The sequence below is a fragment of the Nelusetta ayraudi genome, unplaced genomic scaffold (assembly GCF_046127955.1).
Source record: "Nelusetta ayraudi isolate G7.1 ecotype Tasmania unplaced genomic scaffold, CSIRO-AGI_Nayr_v1 ptg000128l, whole genome shotgun sequence".
NCBI classification, from domain to species: domain Eukaryota; kingdom Metazoa; phylum Chordata; class Actinopteri; order Tetraodontiformes; family Monacanthidae; genus Nelusetta; species Nelusetta ayraudi.
In genome coordinates, this window is record NW_027466178.1 from 703733 (window position 1) to 726701 (window position 22969).

The window sequence follows — 22969 nt, forward strand, 5'->3', positions numbered from 1 at the left end:
GTGTGTGTGTGTGTGTGTATGTCTGTGTGTGTCCCTGCCCTCTCAGACTGGACCTAGTGCCCATCAACCGCTCGGTCGGCTTGAAGGCCAAACCCACCAAACCAGTGACGGAGGTGCTGCGGCCCGTGGTGGCCAAGTACGGCCTGAACCTCCCCGACCTAGTGGCCAAGATAGTGAGTGGAGGCACCGCCCACCAGCGTATGGCACTGCTGCAGCAGGGTGGAGCTCTGTGGTTTGAAGGGAGGGCGGGAGGGAGGGAGGGAAGCCACCGCATCCTTTTCCATCTGTAGGTGGTGGTTGTGGCTGTGACTCAGCCGGGCCTCTAGATGGAGCCTGCAAGGCTGTAATTAAAGATGACGACACTCCTCCAGAGGGGCCAACTCTGTTCTCCAGCAGCCCCCCAAACCCCTGCCAGATGACTTATTGCAGCTCTGTGGTTGTTGCATACATTGCTGTACAGATGTGCTCCAAGCTCAGGCTTACAAACACAGGCCATATGTCAGAGGAGTTGAAGCACATTTGCGCAAATGCGAAACATTGACAAATGTTTTGTTTGTTTGTCTTTTTCCAGAGTGGAGAAACTGAGCCACTGGACCTGGGTGCCCCCATATCCAGTCTGGACGGCCTGCGGGTGGTGCTAGAGCGTGCAGACCCTGCTGCTGGAAAAGGTAACGCAACAGGAAATTAAAAAACGGAATTAGAACTAAATGATAAGTTTCCAATTGTAAAGCAGTTTTATGATTGTGGAGCGCTGCTGTTTTTGTTGTTGCCCCGCATCATTATTCTCCACCTCATACATTTTTCACCTGCACCTTCTCTCTCTGTTCCCCAGACAAACCCAAGTCCACCTCTCTGAAGAGCCACCCCCCCTCCAGGAGCTTCTCTGCTACAGTAAGTTCTCACAACTTCCTCTTCTCACAGGAGTGCCTCCCCCCTCACAATAAGGCCAAGTCAGACTTTGGTGCTTTCTGTCCGTTTCTCATTTGCTCTGCGGCTTTGGCTCTTTCACTTTGTTTTTCACAATCATCTTGATAAATTCTAACTTGGTTTGCCTACTTTTAAAGGTCCCATATTCTACTTGTATTGTATTTATTTTTTGACATGTTTTCCACCCTGCACTCCACTGGAGAGGCCTTACATCATCAGCATTTGATTCAAATAATCAGTCACAGAAATCAGAGAGTAAATGTTTAGCCCGCTGTTTACAGCCTCCCACGAAGTGTCCTTGTTACCAGAGAGTCTTTGTTGATTCCCGCCAGAATGGAAGGAACAGAAATGTTGTCTGAAATCAAACCTGGCTGCTTGATTTCCACAACAGCTTTCTGTTTCTGAAAGTAAAAGGTTGACTTTCATCATTTCTGGGGATTTTGTCGACAGACTCAAGACATATTATTGTGTGTCTATACATAAATGGAAAACAATGGTTCAGTGCGTTTTAGATGATATGGGGGCTTTAAATGTGTGTGTGTGTGTTTTGTTCGGGGTTTTTTCCTCTGTGTTTTCACTAACCCTCCTGCGGATGGCGCTCCGTTCAAAGGATCCAGCAACGTCCTCCAGCCGCAGGTCTTGCTCGTTCTGGATTCTCTGCTCTACGTTGGGTGTTTGCAGCCTCCACTCCTCTCCTCCTCCATCCCTCCATCTCCTAACAGAGCACGTTGTCGTTGTTGCATCTGCAGGGAGATGAGAGGTCGACGCCAAAGGACTTTTCTGTGAGAGCGAGCGGAGTCGACGCCGCACCGCTGGGGGAAAAGAGAAAACAGAAAAAGATAAATATAGATGAAGCTGAAGGTAACCCCCCCCCTCCTCTCCCTTCTCCCCCATGCCCCCTCCTTCGGTGGTGACGGTGAACTGCTGGCCTCTGCTTTGCCCCGGACTAACTGCTACTGTGGTGTGTCAGGTGTTGATGCTGCTGTGCTGCATGTGGAAACAGACTAACCCTCAACTTTCAGCCCCACCCCAATCCTCACCACCCGCATCCCCCTCACAGAGCCTGATTCTGGCCTCTCTCCTGTGTGTTTGCAGAATTCTTCGAGCTGCTGAGCCGGGCCCAGTCTACGCGGGCCAACGACCAGCGAGGTCTCCTGAACAAAGACCACCTGGTGCTTCCTGACTTCCTGCGCCTGGCCCCGCACCCCTGCTCCACCCCCGAGGCCCCCAGACCTCTGCGGGAGAATGGGCTCTCTGCTCGGGGGCTGGGCTGTGGCCTGCGCTCCGAGAGCCTGGACTCCTCGCTGGGCTGCGGCACCGACGGCCCCATCGCAGGGTCCCGCCGGGTTCTGCTGCCGCCCCCCCGACACCCCACCTTCGGCTCACACCTGTCCCCCATACCCCCACCCAAGCCCTCCGACATGAGGACCACCCTGCGCACGGTGGAGGAGGACGCCCACACCGACCTCACCCTGGTCGGGGAGGGTGACATCGACAGCCCCAACAGCACCCTGCTGCCGCCGCCATCGCTCCCGATCACCACCACCACCCCCCAGAGCAGGCCGCTGCCACCGCTGTCACCCACCACCGCCACCCCCACCTCCACCCAGAGCAGCCTGGCCACAGCCAACTTCACCCCCCCACCACCACCCAGCAGCCCCCCACCCTCCCTGGAGGGCAGCCTGGCTGAAGCCAACTTCACCCCCCCACCACCTCCACCATGCTCCCAGTCCCAGGAGGGAAGGTCCACTGCAGGTACTTCCACAGTGTAAAGGTTGATTCACACCAAAAGCGTCTGCGGTGCAGAAACTGCTCCGTACCCTCTCGCACCAAACGTGTTTCAGAGCGGTGGCGTCAAGCGCAGCGGCTCGATCAGTTTACGCGAGGATTTGCAAGATCGCGAAACAACCCAGGTAGTTTTGCGTGTATTTAAAGAAAACAGTGAAACAAAACTCTTCTTACCCATCACAACTGTGTCTCAGGTATCCCTGTGTGTTAAAAAGAAAACAAAATACCGAACTACTGGTGTCATCAGACAAAATGCAGGTATTTAAAGTAGACCTGCATGTTGTTCATTGTAGTTTCAGATTTAAAGTGAAATTTGCTTTATCATTTGACTGCTGAACTGAACGTTTCACACTAAAATACAGCACGTATAAAAATAAAATCCAGCACAGTGGACTTTATGATTAAAATAAACCGGATCCACCGTGTTTTCCCAACACTGACTTCCTGTCTGAACGATTCTACCTGCCGCGATTGACGCCGTTGCGACGTGGCCGCGTAATTTTCCAAAGCCGTGCCGTTTCACGCTTCTGGGACGCTGCTGACACGCGCCCGCGCCGCCCCCTGGTGGTGTGAACTTGCACACTGACTTTAATGGCCGCTACTGCGCCACAGACGCTTTCGGTTGAATTGGGGATAACAGCCAGTCTAGTAACGCATTACTAAATTGCACCACAGGGTGGCGCCTCCTTATTTTCTACTGTGTTATACCTATGTTGATATTGATCACTGCAGGTTTCACCTGCAGAATGGACTGAATCGTGACGAGCGGTCAGTGTAGCATATCTGCTCCTCCTGTTTGTTTCAGCAGTAGCAGCGTACAGACCTGGTTTCATCAGGTCTATTGTCCTAAATCACACAAATCTACTGCGGTGTGGAATTTCCTAACCGTCCGTCTGTTGCCTAACTGATGCTAACGGGCTAAATGGCTAACGGGCGTTTTGCGGTTTAGCCTGCTGCTGACCATCGTCACAAGTGCAGTTCTCCAACCTTTGTGCAAGTATACGTTCTAGAACTCCCATCTACACTGACTCTCAAGCACTTTATTCTAATTTTTTGACAATTATTTACAGTGTTCAGTTAAACCTAGCAAAGCGTGTACATTTGAATACTGAGGTGTATATTTTGTTGAGAGAGGAGTGTTTTCCTCTGGCCGTGTCTCCTCCACCAGAATGTGTTTGATTCCAGTGAAATATTTTACTTTATGTTGTAGTCATCGGTGCATGGGAATGTTAATGGATAATAAATGTGATGGTGTGTTGTTTGAGTGAATGCTGAATTGAAGATTGGGCTCCGACTAGCTGCTGGTGGTCAAAACACGTTTTGGTGTGTTCCTCCACGACTTTAGTTGAGCACAATTCAACAAGGTCTGAAAGAAACATCCCTTCATTGACTCCATTGAGAAGGTGGCTGATGCTCCTCAAGCACCACCAGCTCTGTTGTCCTGGTGGCCATTGGCTCCACCCTCTTCAGATGACTGTTGTAGATCATCACTGGTAACCAATTGTACCTGAACTGAGAGGATCTAATAAATAATAGACGATGGAAATCACTCTCGTCTGTCTTTTTACATGATTTGTGAGATGATTTTTCTCCCGCTGCCTCTACATCTTCCTCCTGCTGTCCGTTCAGCTCCTCTCCACCTCTGTCTCCTCTCAGTGCCTCCTCTTTGCTGCGGTGCTCAGTCTTTCTCCATGGTGGGAGTTGTATTGTCGAGGCTGCTTCCTGTTTGACTGCTGGTTTTCCTTTGGCTGAGCTGGGCTGCGGCTGATGGCATCCATATGGTGTTCAAGCTCATGATCACCTTCTGCAGATGGAATTCTTTCTTTTCTCCTCCGCCTTCTTGTCATTGTCCCGCTCCTCTTTTTGTGTGCTGAACAGATTTATAATGGTGTTTGCGACTGTAGATGTGAAACTCTGGGCGCTGTGGGTCTTCACTCATTCCAATTAGGCCGCAAGTCTTTTGAACTTGTGCCCTCAAAGAAAGAGAAGAGGATGGAGCGACAAAAGCCGATGAGTGCCGGCGTCTAGGAGGAAGTGTGTTCACCCTGACTGGGTATCTGCTGCCTGGCTCTAGTGTGAAGTGGTATGTACACATCATGATGAGCAGAAATCCAAACCTTTCAGCTGCTCCACACACTCGGCCCTCTTCCGTGGTTGCTAAGTGCATCAGCTCTGTCTTCTCCCACCAGCCTTCACCATGGTAACCTCGTCCTCCAGGTTGCTGGAGCTACAGCAGATAGAAGCAGCATCTCTCTGTCTTCTCCCACCTACTGAGGCACAAACACTTGGCAACCTGGCACATGATTATTTTTGGCTCCCAGTAGTTGAGATGAAGCGAGCGAGTTTGCACGCCTCCACTTCAACACTTTTTTTTTTGTGTTGGTTTCAAAGTTGAGACACTTGAATTTGGACGAGGATTCAAGCTTGCAGGCTGTGTGATGAAGTTCTGCACAGCTCTGAAGAAACAAGTTAACGAGCTTCATTAACTGTTCACTCCTCCTCCTCAGCCAGTCCCCTTGGATTCATGGTAGACGATTCCCTTCACTTTGTTCATTACAGTTAGGTGGCGCCCTCTGCTGTTTCAGAGGCAGACAGTTAAATTGTTTCTTCAGCCACAGTGTAATATCATATCTGATATCTGACTTCACATTGCATCACAGAGATAATCCTCCTTGCTGTAATCACTTATTGTCACTTGGCCTGTCTGACAAGTTCTATAGGCCTGGCAGTAGTTCATGGGATCCACTAGGGGGCAGCATCATGCAGTCATGTGAGCCTGGTTCTCCATCCACCCATTTTCATGTAGCCCATGGCAAACACAAGGCTTGTTCATATTGCATATGAAAGAAATGGTGAGGTCCCAGCTTGGCTGTGTTTGTTCTCTGAAGAGAAGAATCCTTCACAATGAGACATTTATTGTGTTGTTACAATGTCTGCCTCATGGGGAATATTATTTTTAAATAATTCCTGCTGTGCATTAAACATTTGATTTACATGCGTGCTGATGATGTGCACAGGCAGCCTGGTAATGACCCAGCAGTCCAGCTGAGGAACGTCCAGTGGGGGGCACCATCAGTTCCAGCTAGTTCTTCTCTCTGCTGGACTAAACATACTGAGAAAAATACATTTTTGTATGATAATACATTGTCGTATATTACGGTAGAGTTTTTATCCAATCATATTTCAGCTAGCTTGTGTTTCCAGGTGGCATGAAATCTACCTGAGGCCTTCAGGATCAACATAGCCGGCTCCTGTTCACTGTCAGTGAATGCACCACAGTTAGTTGCGATACCGAATCAGATGTGGAGTCTGCAATGATAAGACCAGCCAGCTAGCTAGCTAGCTGGTCTTAGCAGTCTGGGGAAGGACTCAGTCTGAGTCAGGACTCAGTCAGGGAAGGAAGGACTCAGTAGACTCTTGGCCCTCTGTTTCATTTCCAGTTGGCCTGATTGATTCCTTGGCTTTGGAAAGAATCAAACTCAATAATAAATATGGAAACATAATGCATTTGAAATAAGAGCCATATTTCCTTTTCTATATGTGAGTGATATGAACATGAGGGTTGCTGGGCAGGGTATTTGGCCAAAGAGAAACTTGTGCTTGTGAGTTTTGCTCTGATAAAAAAAAAAAAAAAAAAGGTTTTTGACATGTTGTTTGTTTAGTCAAACTGTTTAGAGCTATTCATATGCCTGTCCTACTGTCACCCTTGACACAGAGTTCAAATGAACTCAGGAAACCCCTAATATGTTACCTATGACCTTTGTACCATGTTAACAAAATTAACTTCCCAGTCCACATCATGCTGGCGTAGATGGTACCTTAGTTGTGTGACTCTTCTGTGCTGAGTGTCTGTAGATGCTGTGAGCTTTTCATCCCGTCAGCTGCAGGAGCTCACAGTCGTGGTGTGTTTACATGCACAGTGAACTGCTGTGAATCACAGTGCTCCAGCGCCCTGCGTGACTCACTGTGTTTAGAGTCCTGGGGCCCACGAGGTTCACTCAGTGACTGGAGATTCCATTCTGCAGCCTGAAATGTAGCCGCCACACAACAGAAATGTTAGTTACTACAGCAGCGTTTCCATTACAGTTTTTCTTAAAAATAAAAGCGATATTTCTAAATTTTTCGACAAAGTACAATTGCAATTTACAGGTGTTTCCATCAAATGGTGAGGAGTACATAAGCCGTAATTCTCGTAAAATCTCGTCCTGCAACATTTTCTGAGAATCACGTTTGCTTTTGTTTTTTTTACATTTGTTTGCTGCCAAGAATGGCAGCAAGCAAACTGTAAACAACATTATCTCTTTGATTACTAGTCTCCTCCATCCAAACATAACCCGCCATTTTCACTTGAAGTGAACTGGTCACGTGACCCCGAACTTTACATCCGCTGACGTGAAAATGCGAAAAAAAAGTGTTTCCATGACACTTTTGCGATATACCTCTATATTGAGTGATCTGAAAAACCACCTCACAAGAGCGTCAAAACCTTTTAGCGATATTTGAGAAGTTTTTTGAAAGTTTAGGTGTTTCCATGACCATTTTTTTTAATGCGATATTTAGGTTTTGCACAATTCTATGGGTAATGGAAACACAGCTTATGTGCTGAGTCACTCTGTCATATATCAGTTATTTTCCAATAATGTTGCTAAAGGGGAAATGTTCCCTTTTATTCAACTTCTTCCACCTCTACTTTCACTAATACAGAGAAATACATCATTCTCTCGGTTTAAAGAGGGGCCGAGGATCCCGCAGGGTTGGTCAATCCCTTGATTTGGTGCCCTCTAGTGGTGTGCTTCCGTTTTGTTTGGTGAATTTGCAGCGTTTCTCACTTGTAGTGTGTTTTTGTGTTTGCAGCGCACTGGCAGCTCAACAGACAGGAGCCGCTAGCTTTCTAATCCAGCTTTTTACCAATGAGCTACTAAAAAAATGACAGAGTGTGCAGCAAAGACATTTAAAACAGGTGTTTGAAAGAGTCGAGTCGATGAGCAATAACATCTTGACGTCTTTGACTCTTGTGCACAGAAGGAGCCGAGCCAAACCAAAACGCTAGGACCGAGCCGAGCCAGGAGGTGATGGACCTGGAGGGGGTGCACCTGGAGGAGGGGCAGGTGCAACCAGACGCGGGGGGTGTGCACCTAGAGGAGGGGGAGGTGCACCTGGAGGACAGCCAGCTCTCCCTGAGCTTCCAAGGCTACGTGGCTGAGCTGCGTCAGTGCCAGAGTAAGATGAAGATGAAGGTCCAGGGAGCCGAGCACGGCGGTCACAGGCCACCAGGGGGCGCCGACTGCACCATGGACCTGTACAAGGCCACGGTGGTCTGAAACCTCTTCACCTCCACTCACATCCTCACTGCTGCACTTTGAAAGCCCGAGCCACTGCCCTCTATAGGGAAGCGGTGGAACTGCATGTAGGAAGCCATCAGCTCACACTCCAAAGTAGGGAAAAAGTTTCATATTATGGTGATAGATGTTGTATATTTGTTATGAGATCTGATGCATTTGGTTGTTGTTTTTTGTAATTATTATAATTTTTTAGTGCTGGTTTTAATGTATGACAATGACATGTATTTTGTTATGATGGTATTGTTTTGTAAAGACGTTTGAAGCATGATGAGCCATGTTAGACTGAGGACAATTGAGAAAAAGGACAGTTTGTTTTTGATGTGGTACCAATTTCTTATCAAGAACATATTCTAAACAGGTAAAACTGTCATTGTTGTTATTATTCATATTGTCAATAGTTGATTATCAAGTGAGCCAGTTGAGCCAATCATTTTTTAAAAGATGATGTCATTTCACCTGAAGATTTCCACTAAATACAGCAGCAACTCTAGTAGAAAATTGTTTCAGCTTGACTTTACATGATGACCAGCTGGACTCTTGCTGGGTTTTCCTTTATTTTGGCTTTGAAGCATCATGACATTTTTTTTCTTGGATATTTCACCCAGTTCTTGTTTACATCTTCCTAATGTGTTTTTCAGATCATCAGTGAAGGTACATTTTTATTGGGTATGAGTTTTGCTTCTGTGGTTTTGAGGTTGTCCACATGTTGAATGATTAAAAAATTCTTGATGGCTGTAATTCCAACAGAACCTGTCTGTCTTTTCATTTATATTGCTTTTCCTTGTGTTTCAGACAACAGCAGCATCCAAACCAATAGTTCTTCATCTTCAAACATGTTTGAAACGTCTCTTTGTTCCAATTCAGAGCTCAAAGTCCACCTCAGGGTCACCACCGTGGCCTCCTTCCCCTCAGTGTGTCTGCACACTTACATTTGTCATTCATTAACTCCGCATTGGTCCCAGTTACACAGCTGACTTCAGTAGTGGGACGCAGGTCTCCAGGGGGATTCCACACTCGTGTTAGTGCTGTGAAGTGGTCTAGGTTCCTCTGTGTGTTTCCAGTTCAGCGTGTGGAGGAAGATATGGTTCCAGCTGGTGAAAATGAGGGGTTAGCTGATGAAGCAGGAGTTTCCGTCTTGACGAAGCATGTTGCTGCTGCTGGAATGCCGAGGCCTTTGCGCTTCACTGGCTTCACTCTGACACACACCTTCACACAGTGTTTCTGATTCACTGCCACCAATCAATACCTCTCAGATTGCACCTCCTTAGCAACTTGCTGATGGAATTAGACCTGAAGAAAACAACTATGCCGGTGGTCCGAGGGGTGCTGCTGTCACACCTCACTGATGTCTCAGCCCTCTGAAGAATTTGTCATTTAAATTGCAAATGAGAAATGAAATAATAGCACATAAATTAAGTGCTTAAATCCAATTAAGACACATATGTTTTTGTTCACAATGCCAATTTTAACTTTTATAGCAGTAGCTTTATAAAATAGTTTACATTTTTAAATACAATTCTATGCGCTTCCGAAAAATTCCGTATGAATTAATGTTTTTATTTATTTATTTATTTATTTATTTATTTTAACTCTGTGTCATAGTTAAATCACATGGTAAAAGTCCAGCAATGTCAAAACGGTTCTAAATTACGATTGTAATTATAATATTTAGGGCGGATGTTAAGCCGCCGATCACCGAGACGAACCTTTTAAATGGAAAATTCACGCGTCCCTAGTTTGACGCACTGATTTGTGCGCGGCCTTGCAAACTTCCGGTCGTCGCGCTGGAAACTTCTGCACTCGGATAAATATTGATGATAAATTGTGGGCTTCAGCGAGGGGGTGGGGGGAGAAGGAAGATAAAAGGTGCAAAGACAAGATGCCGCAGAGTCAGACGAGCCTCGTGACGTCACGGGTTGACTCAGTGCAGTTCCAAATGGTGAAGGACAGGATGAAACATGCACGAGTTCCCACGTCTCCGAGGAGCGCACGGAGAACACGTGACAGACCCCCCTCCTCCTCCTCTTCTTCTTCTTCTTCTTCTTCTCATTCTCCTTCTTCTCTCTCCTCCTTCCCCTCCTCCTCCTCTTGTTCCTCCCCCTCCTCCCAGCGATGCAGTAGCAGCTCGTCCTGTCGGAGAGGATTCGATTAACTTGCTCCATGGCACTTCTTCTTCTTCTCCTCCTCTTCCTTCTGCCATGTGTTCTCAGTGCGCAGCCGGTAAGTGACGCTCCTCACCCGCCGCGTCGCTCATCACTCACCTCCTTCCTTCTGTGCGTAAAAGCGCAGAGACAGTGAGTGTGTGGTTTGGTTTCAGCGGATGTTGGTCCCCGCCGATGAGTCGCTGAGCTCCGAGGAGGCGACCCGGGAGGAGAGGATTGGGGAAGGTTGGTTCTGTCTGTACTGCCTGTTCACTTCCACTGGAAGAATGTGGAGGGCGGGGGTGCTTCAATGATTGGCCCGGGTTTATTATTTATTTTTTTAAGGTTTTGGTGAAACACGCGCTAAATGCACTGATCTGGGGGATTTTGGTTGAGGCCTGAATGTGTCACTAAAGTTGTCATACCTTTAAACATGAAACCGCAGCACCACGGGCTGTTTACAGATGTGTGAGTGCAGAATTCCTCATATTTGTTTTGTTTAAGATGCTGATTTATAGCTGACAGTATATTGTTGAACCATGGGAGGCACCTTTCGATTATCTGAACACTCTGTTCTCTGACAGACTGTACTTGTTTCTGTTGGAGGCAATTATTTATTTATTTATTTATTAGTTTGTTTGTTTGTTTATATATTTATTTATTCATCATTTCGTAACTTGCAGTCTGGTATTGTTCTATTGCTCCTTGTCTAGTTTCTTGTCTGTGTTAACCAACCACAGTGTTTCTGCTTCAGTGCCAGTTCTGACCACAAGTGGTAAAGAATGTAAATTTCCATTTCGTCTGAGAGGGAGACTTCACCACCAGTGCATCACCTTCCTGCTGGGCAGACCATGGTGAGTCCTTCACTCCTGGGTGCACCAACTCAACAACAGCTATTGTGTGTAGTAACGTTGTTAGGCTCCCACACACCTGCTGACAACAACCCTCCACACCTTGACGTGGGTTTTTAGCCTCAAACATTCTGTCTATGTGTTGCCATCCAACAAAGTGGGCAGGTGTTACCAACAGCACTGATGATTTTCCACTGAACATTGTGTTAATGGTTTGGAGTTTGTGATGAGACTGGTCACGATGCCTCGTCATTGACAGGGACTCTAGAGATGAACGCAATCGCACCAGGAAACAGCCGACTTGACAATTTGACTGCTGATTCAGCAGTAGCCACTGGATGATTTATATTCACGTGGCTGCAATAAACTGCACTTAGTTTATTTTGAGACTGAACAAACATCTGTAAGAGTGAAGTCATCCTGCTTTGTTTTCTTAAATGGCAGCGGGTTGTGTCAGAGCAAAACACTTCTCCACTTGTACGTGTCATTGAGCAAGAGGCTTGTTGAAGGCTTCGGGACGGAGCCTTAAAAAAAAAACAAAAAAAAAACATTTAGACCATTATGACCATTATGACCATTATGAGCATTATGGCGCAATGTGTCTGGTTCAAGGACGCGACGTGACTGCAGTGTGAGCCAGTGTTTACTTGGGATTATGAGCTCAGAGGGAACAGAAGAGGCATCACTTTGTGCAGAGTGAAGGCAGAATAGCAGCGTGTTGCTGGGATTGATGTGTTTGCACTCAAAGATTTAAGATAAAGATGTTTTTCCTCTTTAAATCAGTGTGAAAACGGCCATGGCTACGTCCCAACAATAATCCAGTGCATTCAAGAGAAGGAAACCTGTCCTGCATGAGTTGCAGTTGTTTTCCTTATTAGAATGAGTCTCTTTGTTCCTCTCTAGGTGCTCACTCACTCATAACTTTGATCGTGACCGACAGCTTGGCTTCTGCCAACCTAAAAACACTCAGCCAGATGGTGAGTTTATTATCAAACGCCTGCTTTATTGAAATGTTTCCTCTCTTCTCTCTCTTTTTACGGTCTAAACGGACTTTGTCTTTGTCGTCAGTTTCCGTCCACACGTCGCGCAGAGTCAGTGATGTGTGTCAGCCCAACCCGTGTCAGAACAGAGGAGTCTGCGTCCAGGTCCCTCACAGCTCCTCCACACAGTGCTCCTGTCCTCAGAGCTTCACTGGGAGCCTCTGTCAGCACAGTGGGTGCAGTCACTCCTCACTCCACCTCACTACATGATGTCCTGATATAAAATCTGCAAGATTGTTATTATTTTCAGTCAGTCAGTTTGGTCTGACATCTGTGAACAAATCTGCCTCATATTTCAATAGTTACTAGTCTCACAGCAGTGGAAGATGCTTTTCAATAGTGATAAGTATGAAGTCATGTTGAGTTTCCCTCTGTTCCATTTATTCTTTACACTGAGGTGAGTTTGGAGAGGAAGAGTTGATGAGTTGACCTCCAGTTAGCCCATCATGTCTGCAAATGTTTGCCTATTTGTAGTGTATTTTTCAAAACATGTCGTGGACACGGGTTCGATTCAGACCACTTCCTCGTTTTTCTTGTCATTTGCTTTTGATCACCTCAAAGGTTTTTGACCATCTCAAAAATCCACTTGAACAAAAAGCGGTTCTTTAGTCTCCTCTCACATTTCAGCCCATCGCCCTTTGTGTGTGTGTGTGTGTGTCTGTTCAGAGAGGTGCTATGAAAGCTTACACCTGCGCTACTATGACAACGGTGAGTCTTGGGGTCGGATCCACCTGCGGAGTGTGGAGCAGTGCTCCTGCCAGGCGGGGGAGGTTCAGTGTAGAAGAGTCCGGTACACAGGTAAGAATCAGTTGCTTCTCACTTCACAAAGGTTTCACACATTTACCAATAGAAATAATTCATATTAATAGATACATACAGCAGTATACTGTCGGTAAATACAGTATATGAACATGGCCCACGGCTGGTTTCTTCCTGCATGGCATGTTTGTCAGTCCTGCAAGCGGCAGCAGTTCTCCTCCCAGAAATACTGGTGGGGTGTCTCCTTGATCTGGCCTCCACAGTTCCAGCAGAAGAATGGGCAGATGAAGTGAGTCACTCACTCTGACTCAGAAACAGTATTTCAGGACACACCCCAAGCAGTGAAAGGTATTCTCACCTCAGTGGGGAGGGGAGTTCACCTGCATTTCAACACACTTCCACCCAGAGAGGAGAGACGCCGTCACGTGGCTTCATGCTCAGTGAAGCAGAAAGACTTTTTGGTTGTTTTTTTTTTCATGATGGTGAGGGCTTATTTTACAGCAGTCACAGAAAGAGTCATGTTGCATGCACACCAAAGCTGCTTTGAAATCCCACTGTGACTGTTTGCACTCTGCGTTATCCATGCCTGATATATATTTCACCTCACTCTTTAAAATCTGACATGAAGTGTTCTTTTAGAACAAATTTAATCTGAATAAATACAGTATGTTATGTAAGTGTGACTTGTGTAAAAATCTTTTTACACAACTTTTCAGCTAAATGTTGTGCTGGTGGTGAGTGGCACATGACCTTCTAGCAAGTCATCAAAACAAGAGAAAAGCTGCTGTTGTTATTGTTAAAATTAAGAGACGAAGAGTTGAAAAAAACACTAAAAAGTTCCAAGGACCAAAAAAATACAAACAAAAAAACTGCTTCAAGCTTTGAGTCAGTCACCTCCTGTCAGGTGGTGACTGGTGGCTGTTTCCACATCAACTAACAGTAACTGTCATGAAGGGGATGTTGTGAAAGAAAGCAGTAGTAAGACATGACAGTGGTGAATCCAATGTTTGTGTCCAGTGTGCAGCTCCAATCCGTGTCAGAACGACGGCTCGTGTCGACTTATCAGAGACACCGGGGAGGAGGTGTGTAACTGCAGAGGAGGCTACAGCGGGCCGCACTGCACCCTGGGTAAGTTGCACACACAGCTAGCTGTGTGTTTTTATCTGTGGCTGGCTCTGCAGCCTGGGTGAGTGAGATAGATAGATAGATAGATAGATAGATGGATAGATAGATAGATGGATAGATAGATAGATAGATAGATAGATAGATAGATAGATAGATAGATAAACTGCCTGCCTGCCTGCCTGATTCTACCTGCTGTGATTGACTCATTTGTCACATATGAACCGTGAAAAATAGAACAGCCACAACTGTAGCAAAAGTCAGCAGATCTCTTCCCTCTGTGTTTTTATTTGCGTGTTCATGCATGTGTGTGTTTGTGTGTGTGTGCGTGTGTGTGAGATAATAGTGAGGCCTGCTGGCAGGTGAAGACATGAGCAGGCTTTGCTCCTCTGATGTGATGGTTACTCACTGTGTCAGCAGGGAGTTGTGTTTGCAGACTTGTCCTGGCTGATCCAGTGTGACGGAGGGAGCAGTTGTGTCGTCACATCCCAAAGCTGCTCCACTGCACTTGACATCATATCAGAATCCTGATGCTGCTCTCTTGCTTGTGTCCTTGCAGAGCCTGAGACAGAGTGTTTCACCAGCAGGGGTCTCACTTACCGAGGGGTGGTGGACACCACCACCTCAGGTGCCACCTGCCTGCCCTGGAACTCTGACCTGCTGTATGATGAGTTCCACGTGGGCACAGTGAATGCCTCGCAGCTCAGGGGCCTGGGCAAACACGCCTTCTGCAGGTGTGTTGTGATTCATCCTAATAATTTATGTTAGCTGCCGCCAGCAGCTCTTTTGCAACATATTGTAATTTGCTGCCACATGCATTGAAAAAAACAAAAAAACAGATAAGGAGCAAGTAAATGAGGCCAAAAAGTGAATATTACTCATTAAAATCACATAAACTGTGGAAGACTTACACATTCACCTGCAACTAGAAACAGGTATTGTGTGATGCTGTGCCAGAATATGTTTCTAAGGTATTTACATCCCCATTATCTTCAATCTATCCACAGTTTTCCCCCTTAAAAACAGAGTTAATTAATTAGAAACAGATTTTCAATTTTCTATATTATTTATTATTATCACCTACTTTCACCAATCTTTCTACAGGATGTGTTTTGTTATGTGCTTTCAAACATAATGGAGAGAGAGGACTTGTTGACTTGTGTTGTTGCTTCATGGCCATATTTCCTTATACAGTCCACCTGAACCTCATCAAAGTAGCATTTTACTACTTTTTTCCATGGTATAGTAAAGCTGTCCACCAGTCAGATTCCCTCTCTTGCCAGTGCTGGTCACTACTGCAGTGTGTTCAGAGACACAACATGAAGCTAATGCAAAGGCTGCTGGTGGATCCACTCAATGTGATCAGGGTGGAAAGCAGCTTGCATTTATTTTAGCCACATGTTCTCTCCTGCCATTTTTCAACTACTTTCCTCTGTTGTTGAGATTACACAGCAGCCACCTGGCTTCCCTGCTGATAACGATATGAGCAGCAAAGAGTCCCAAACTTCAAACAAACTTCAAAGAAAAGAACAATAAAAATGTTGATTTAGATGAAGGAACAAAACAAGTGCACGTGGATAGCGTTGTAGAACATTTTACAACATTGACATCAAAGGGACTTCAGCATCAGCAAAAATGTGTGTGTGTGTGTGTGTGTGTGTGTGTGTGTGTGTGTGTGTGTGTGTGTGTGTGTGTGTGTGTGTATAAACAAATCATCAAAAGTGTGTTTGTCCGTGTGCAGAAACCCTGATGGTGACAATAGCCCCTGGTGCTACACACTGAGTGACAGCGCCATCTCCTGGGAGTACTGCAACATCCCCTCCTGTCAAATGCCTTTGAGTGAGTTTGTTTTGCAAAGCGATGAAGTTGACAGAAAGATATGGACTTACGTTTTTTTTTAAAAGAATCTTAACCACTTGAGCATTATGCATCCTAAACTATCCTGTGCTACTGAATGAAGACGCCACAGTTTACAGATTATAGTTTGCTTTTCCTCTTAATTTGCAATCTCACATCTGCTTATATTGATTGTTGGTCTTCACCTGCTCAGTCCTGCCAGAAGTCTTCAATGATAATCAAACTACCCCATTTAAAATTAATGAATGGCATTAAACACCCACCAGATGCTGCACTTTAATGACCAAACTTGAGTAGTTTGTGTTAAAAAAAAAAAAGCATGATAGTAAGCTGGTGTTGTATGAGTCACCTCACTGTGGTGTGTTGCATTCAACTGAGTTGGATGACTAAAACTAAATAATGCAACACGTGGGCTGGTAGAGATCAGAAAAACAGAAGGCCTGACTCATCCTGAATCAACACGTCACACAAAGTGTTTTGCTGCTGCTCAGCCTGTCAGCTACGCACCAAATCTGCCAACTTCACTTTGGATTCTTAACACCAGGCTGCTCTGAAACACTTCCCGCTCTGACCCAAGACAGCCCAGTATGAGTGTGTGTTCATACACACTGGTACACACTGAAACCAACCAAATGTCTGTACATCTTTTTCTATATATGGTAGATTGGAAAGAGAATGATATTTTGCTCCGCAGCTACTTTGTAGTTGTCCAGTTTCAGCTTCTGTTCATGTCAATATTAGGATGAACCACTTCTGAGTGTTTGCTTTGCTCCTTTCAGCTTTTTCCAGAAGGATCATCCCACTCAATGCTGTCCCTAAAGACCCTCGACCCTCCAGACGGCGCAAGAAGAAGCCAGTTTGTGGGAAAAAACACAAGAAGAGAGTGTCGGTGGCCCAGGGTCGGATCCTGGGGGGCAGCTCGACTCTGCCTGGCTCACACCCCTGGATGGCCGCCATCTACATCGGCCAATCAGATTTCTGCGCCGGCACTCTGATCTCGTCCTGCTGGGTGTTGTCTGCCGCTCACTGCTTCTTCCGCAAGTACGTCAAGGACGTCTCAGAAAACACTTTGACATCTGGAAACAGTAGCACGGCTCATGTTAATGTTTAAAGCATTTTTTCCAAAGACGTATGATTGAGGATTCAGATCTCCAGCTGATTCCTGGAGGTTGTTGCTGAACAAAGGCCACATGGCTGGAGGCCCCTGACAGGGCCCAGGGTCACAGCTTTACAACAGACTATCTTTAGAAAAGCATCCAGTTCAAGGAAAAGCTAAAGGTGTCTCACGCTAACAGACGGGAGTTCAGTTTCCTTTTGATGTGAGTGTGTGGTCATTGTCATTGTCAAAGTTCACACACCTCCAGCATCAACACAGCAGCAACACTGACCACGGTGCTGTGGACGAAAAAAGATTTATCATGAATAAAATATTTGGAGGTAGAATGGTGGTAGAATAAAATGGAATAGATTGGACAAAAATATAGTTGTCATTATTTACATGGGTCAGAAAAATATTACACTTAATGTATGTATCTTACTTATAGAGTAAACAGTATAAGCAGGGTGGGAGATGGCGGGGGATTATTTGGCATTTAGCAGTCTGATGGCTAGGAAGAAATAACTCTTTGTGTATCTGGCTGTTCTGCAGCGGATGCTACAGGAATTTCTGCCAGATGCCGAGGAAAAGCAGCGACTGGGGGGAGAGTGGGTTCCTAATGATCTTCTCCGCTGTCTTCACCACTCTGCAGAAACTTCCAGATGCAGCTGGTCAGCAAGCTTTCGATGGTCCTTCTGTAGAAGGTCAATAGGATGGGAGGCGGGAGGGAGGCTCAGCTCAGCCTCATCCTCTGCAGGAAGTGCAGGTGCTGCTTTACGTTCTTCACCAGGGAGGAGGTGTGGATTGACCAGCTAAGGTTGTCGGTGATGTGCACCCCCAAGAATTTGGTGCTACTCACAATTTCCACGGCTGTGGCGTTGATGAGGAGGGGTGTGTGGCTTGGCCTGAATCTCCTGAAGTCCACGATGATCTCCTTCATCTGGTCGACGTCCAGGACCAGATTGTTCACCCTACACCAGTGCACAATATGTTTCACTTCCTCCCTGTAAGCTAGTTCATAGTTACTCTGAATAAGGCCCACAACTGTTGTGTCGTCTGCATACTTCAGGATGTGGTTGGTGTTGAACCTTGGATTGGCAGTCATGGGTCATTAGGGTGAACAGCAGGGGGCTCAGAACGCAGCCCTGGAGCGTGCAGGTGATCAGGGAGATGATACCACAGTTGTTTATACCCCCTCGGACAGACTGGGTTCTGTCGGTGAGGAAGTCTAGCAACCAATTACACAGGGTTGTCTTGAGGCCCAAGGATCCCAGCTTGCATACCAGGTCCTGGGGGATGATCATATTGAATGCTGAGCTGAAGTCCACGAACAACATCCGTAAATGGGTTTTCTTCTCCTCCAGATGCTCATGTGGAGAGTAGTGGAGATTGCATCCTCAGTGCAGCGTTTGGGCTGGTATGCAAACTGGAACGGGTCGAATGATGGGGGGAGTATGGAGATAATGTTGTCCTTTGCCACTCTCTCAAAGCTGGTGGTGATGGTGGATGTGTGAGTGCAACAGGGCAAAAGTCATTAAGGCATGTGATGGTTGATTTCTTTGGTTTCTTTGGTACTAGAATTATTTTAGCTGACTTGAAACACAGGGGGATGATAGCCTGGTGAAGTATTGAAAATACTGGCATGGGTGCCAGCTGGTCTGCACATTCCTTGATCAGCCGTCCTGGAATGTTGTCAGGGCCTGTGGCTTTCCATGTGTTGACCTTCTTCAGGGCTCTCAGCACAGCGGTGCTTTCTGAGTCTGCACTTTACACAGTCTGAGTGCCTGTTCATCAGGGTGGGGGATAGCTTTCCTCGCAGGGTTGTTGTTGAGAGCTTCAAATCTTCTGAAGAAGTTATTGAGCTCATTGAGGAAGCCGATGTCATCCGGGAAGGGTGTTGCTTTGTAATCTGTGGTCTCAGGTTTTAAAGGTGGATCTGTGAGAGTTTCCTCTCTCTATCACAGTGGTCCATCCAGCGAGACGTGGTTCAGATTGTGACTCTCCTGGTCGTGAAGTCTCAGCAGTGTGTTCTTCTCTCTCAGCCCTCTCAAGTCTCAGCTCCGTGTGGTTCTCGGTCAGCAGCACTTCAACGTCAGTGGCCCCAACACCAAGACCTTCGGCGTGGACCAGTACATCTTCCCCGACAAGTTCTCCGTCTTTAATCCCACGCTGCATGACATCGGTAACTCCTCCACACACACACGCAAACACGCAAACACACACATACAACATAAACTAAGAGGACCTCCTGTTCACCCACACACCCACTAGAGGTGTCACTCTGTGTGCACAGATGTGACTGAGTCACTGAGCAGCTGCAGCATTGCCTGCATAAACAACCCAACACACACACACACACACACACACACACACACACACACACACACACACACAATCCCAGAGTGTGCCACTTGCGTGTGTGTGTCTATCTGTGTGTGTGTGTGTGTGTGTGTGTGTGTGTGGACCCCCCCTGTGATGCTTGCTCACCACAGTGTGTGTGTGCTCCAGTTCTGGTGCGGCTGCAGAAGCAGGATGGCCGCTGCGCCAGGAGAAGCCCCTTTATCCAACCCATCTGTCTGCCACACAGCAACATGAGCTTCCCCGACAACTACTGCTGCATCATCAGTGGCTGGGGACACATGCACGAGAGTGAGTTCTCCTCCAGCTGCACTTTGTTTCCTTCAGGTTTGCTGCCGCTTGACTTGAGATGAGGAGACTGAAGAGTGTCAGATTCTGCTGATGTGGAAGAATGATTGAAACCACATTCAGGCTCTTCCTCTGTTACTCTTCATTCTGTCAGGGCCACGTCAGAGCCTCTCAGACAGGCACGGGCAAACTACGGCCCGGGGGCCATATGTGGCTCATTAAATTTGTTAATCCGGCCCTTAAGCCCAATTTCACTGCATTCTGGCGTTCTCTGCCACAGTGACCATGATGATGATGATGATGATGAGATCCTGAAGAATAACATCACTCTAAATGACTTTTAAATAGCAGTAACTGTCAGTACTAGAAAAAAAGCTTGACGACGTCAAGGAGATATTTTGCTGTAACTTTACTTTGGTTCTTTTTCAATTGACATTAAAGCTACATGTTTTCTACATATCCCATAATACATTTTTGCTGCCCCTGCTCTGGCCCCTCTGCCACATTTTACTAATCATTGTGGCCCCACAGTTGGACCACCACCTGGTCTCAGAGCTGATGTTTGGACTGTAAACCGACATCTTTTAAATCTGAAACTATCAGTAAAATGACGATGGTGGTACAAACTGTCTGATGCTGTTCAATGATACCATGTCTGTGGTGTGAGACTGTGCTGACATGCTGACCTGCTGTGCTCTCTGACAGAGGCCGAGGGTTACTCCACCCTGCAGGAGGGAGGAGTCAGACTCATCTCCCAGGACTCCTGCAGGAAGCCAGAGGTTTACGGCAACCACGTCACTGCTGATATGCTCTGCGCCGGCCTCAACGGCTGCGTGGACGCCTGCCAGGTAGGAAACAAGACGCAGTTAATAAATACAACTCTAAGGAATGATCACCTCATGAGGATAAAATGTTCCTGTTCTTTTCAAGTGAAGTCAGGAGGAGTAAAACTATAGAAGTGAGGCTGAAGAGAGATGTGTAACTAGAACTTACATGTCTTTTTTTTGTTTTAACTTCTTCTTTTTCTAAGAAATAATGGTGTAATGATAATAGCATTGTTCCCAGTTGGACTTTTCATTTCCTGAGAGTATAATAGTACAAAACCAGTTTAAGATGATACACAGCTGTTTTATTTTATGAGCCATGAAAATAATACACACCATGAGGCCTTCTGGTAGAAAATGACCCCAGAGGTCTGAGAACGACGAGGCTCTTCTGCTCAACGCCCAGAAGACTCAGTGTCATACTGTAGATACACATCCAGAGTGCAGCAGGGCTTCCCCTCATTAACCTGGCCAGGATGATATGGAGCCTCTAGAAGCTTCTAGAAGATTCACACTGGAACCAACTCAGCCTCCCTCTGATTAAATCAAATCACAATCATGTTTATTTACCTCATGCGGAGTTGCTTAGTTCTGAGCCTGTGACTCAGCTGGTTGACGTGTGCGTGGACCACATCTTCATTGTGTGTGTGTGCTCCAGGGTGACTCTGGCGGCCCTCTAGCGTGCTCCCGCGGTGATGTCAGCTTCCTGTACGGGGTGATCAGCTGGGGCGAAGGGTGCGGCCGCTCAGGGAAACCTGGAGTGTACACCAGAGTGTTGAACTACCTGGACTGGATCCACTCAGTCATCCACCGCACAGCTTCATGAGTGAAGACCACTCACTGTGTAGGACATGGCGGTATATAGTATTTGGAGTGTTAATAATATATGAAATGCCTCTGAAAAATTGGAATTGTATTTTTTACTGTGAACCTTTTTTATTGACTGAATACACTTTTACTGAAACTTTGAGTGTCTTTTTTTCAAATGGTGTAAATGCTATAAAGGTTCAGATCCACCTTTCAGGATATTCGATATGTAATAATATTAGTTTTATCAGTTACCCATGGCGATGGGGCGGCGTCAATGTAGAGTATGTGTCCTTTTCATCTTTCATTAAATGTCTATTTATGTCTTGACTGACAACATGGCAGAATGTTTAAATGGACCCATGTATGTTTCTCAGTTTATTTACAACTCAGTGATCCTCCAGAATGTCACTTTTCCTCACCTGTCAGTTGATTTCATAGTGTTGATGTCTCACACGTGTCCCCTTCAGTCGCCTGTCAATGTTCATCTCCACACTCACTCATCACTCTAGCTGCTCCAACTGTGAACTTCCTGGCTAGTTCAGATGCACCAGTTGACGAGCAGGTTGACGACCTGCTGCCACTGAGGTCTGCAGCCCACCATCTCTGAACAACACAAGTCCAGCCTTCAAGCAGATGGACAACAATAACAACACGAGACCACACTGGGTGCCACCTCCTGAGGCTGCAACTGTCAATCACATTTGTTGTCATTGTTCATAAGAAAAGAAAAAGCACAATGAATACTACTCTTGTTTTTTTTTGGAAGGGGTCATTAATGAGTCCAACAGGAAATTAATGAGACAATGTCGGTCCAGGGAGGTTTCATAAGTGTTCAACCAACAAATATGTACAGCAACTGTCATCAGACATTGGAAAACTACGGCCCGGGGTGCCATATGTGGCCCGTTAAGCTTTTAATCTGACCCTTAAACCAGTCTTGAGGAAATTATATTAATAGTCAGTTAGTCATAGAATAGCTGTATTTCATCCATGTTTTCAGTGTTTTTATAGTAATTTCAATAAAGAGCTAAATACCATGAGGCTTCAAAAACAAACTTTTTGTTTCAACTTTGCTTTGGTTCATTTTCAATTGACATTAAAGCCACATGTTTTCTACATATCCCATGATATATTTTTTCCTCCTATGAGGTGGCTCACCAAAGAACTCCATCCATTTGCTGCCGTTTCGGCCCTGTGTCACATTTTAGAACCCATTGTGGCCCTACCAGTCAAACAGTTAAACCACCACTAGACTGCATAATACTGATGTTTCCAACACGTTGTTTCATCTATTGTACACATCAAGGACAGAAGGTTCAGTGAGGACAAGTGGACTTGTTCTTGTTGTTGGAATGTTGAAGACGTTTCTCCTCTCATCTGAAAGGCCTTTCGGATGAGAGGAGAAACGTCTTCAACGTCACAACAACCAGTCCAGTAGCCCTCACTGAACTGAGCCTTCTATTGAAGTTGAGCTGGATGAATGAGAACCTTCACAGTCCTATCCAGAGCAGTTGTGAAGGGCCTCTGACAGTCACTGTTAAGGTCTATTTGATGGTTACTGCTAATAAAGTGAACATTATGATGATGGACGGTTGGAATGAAGGTATGAAGACTATCGAGTTGTTGTGTCTGCTCCTCGATTCTTCTCTGGAGCAGCAGGTGGAGTGTGGAGCAGACCAGGTGACACCAGTGCATGCGCGCACACACACACACACACACACACACACACACACACACACACACACACACACACACACACACACACA

The 22969-nt window shown here is 46.1% G+C and overlaps 2 protein-coding genes across 5 annotated transcripts in view; both read left to right on the forward strand.

Annotated features, from left to right (window-relative positions):
• LOC142904439 (regulator of G-protein signaling 12-like) overlaps nucleotides 1-8811 on the forward strand; it is a 35740-nt gene extending 26929 nt beyond the window's left edge. For 2 of the 4 annotated variants that reach the window (XM_076050539.1, XM_076050538.1), the window contains exons 13-18: nucleotides 47-173; nucleotides 572-668; nucleotides 833-891; nucleotides 1677-1788; nucleotides 2023-2682; nucleotides 7738-8811. In XM_076050539.1, coding sequence (XP_075906654.1) covers nucleotides 47-173; nucleotides 572-668; nucleotides 833-891; nucleotides 1677-1788; nucleotides 2023-2682; nucleotides 7738-8036 — 1354 coding nt within the window. In that variant the 3' untranslated portion in view covers nucleotides 8037-8811. Of the gene's footprint in view, nucleotides 1-46; nucleotides 174-571; nucleotides 669-832; nucleotides 892-1676; nucleotides 1789-2022; nucleotides 4262-7737 lie in introns of those variants that run through there. The other 2 variants (XM_076050540.1, XM_076050541.1) reach the window with 2 other exon arrangements.
• Nucleotides 8812-10032: 1221 nt separating this feature from the next.
• Nucleotides 10033-21611, forward strand: hgfac (HGF activator). The gene is made up of 14 exons (XM_076050542.1): nucleotides 10033-10277; nucleotides 10375-10444; nucleotides 10953-11052; nucleotides 11953-12026; nucleotides 12118-12261; nucleotides 12756-12887; nucleotides 13866-13976; nucleotides 14530-14704; nucleotides 15712-15809; nucleotides 16607-16868; nucleotides 18966-19105; nucleotides 19432-19572; nucleotides 20275-20417; nucleotides 21052-21611. The coding sequence occupies exons 1-14, from the start codon at nucleotides 10218-10220 to the stop codon at nucleotides 21217-21219; spliced, it is 1818 nt and encodes a 605-aa protein (XP_075906657.1). The 5' UTR covers nucleotides 10033-10217; the 3' UTR covers nucleotides 21220-21611.
• Nucleotides 21612-22969: the final 1358 nt, after the last annotated feature.

What these genes read in the sequence shown, in the direction of transcription:
- hgfac (XM_076050542.1), top strand. Translation starts at nt 10,218, where the DNA reads ATGGCACTTCTTCTTCTTCTCCTCCTCTTCCTTCTGCCATGTGTTCTC. An exon ending in GGAGGAGAGGATTGGGGAAG is followed by an intron (nt 10,445 to 10,952) that starts GTTGGTTCTGTC and finishes TTTCTGCTTCAG; the next exon opens with TGCCAGTTCTGACCACAAGT. An exon ending in GCTGCGTGGACGCCTGCCAG is followed by an intron (nt 20,418 to 21,051) that starts GTAGGAAACAAG and finishes TGTGTGCTCCAG; the next exon opens with GGTGACTCTGGCGGCCCTCT.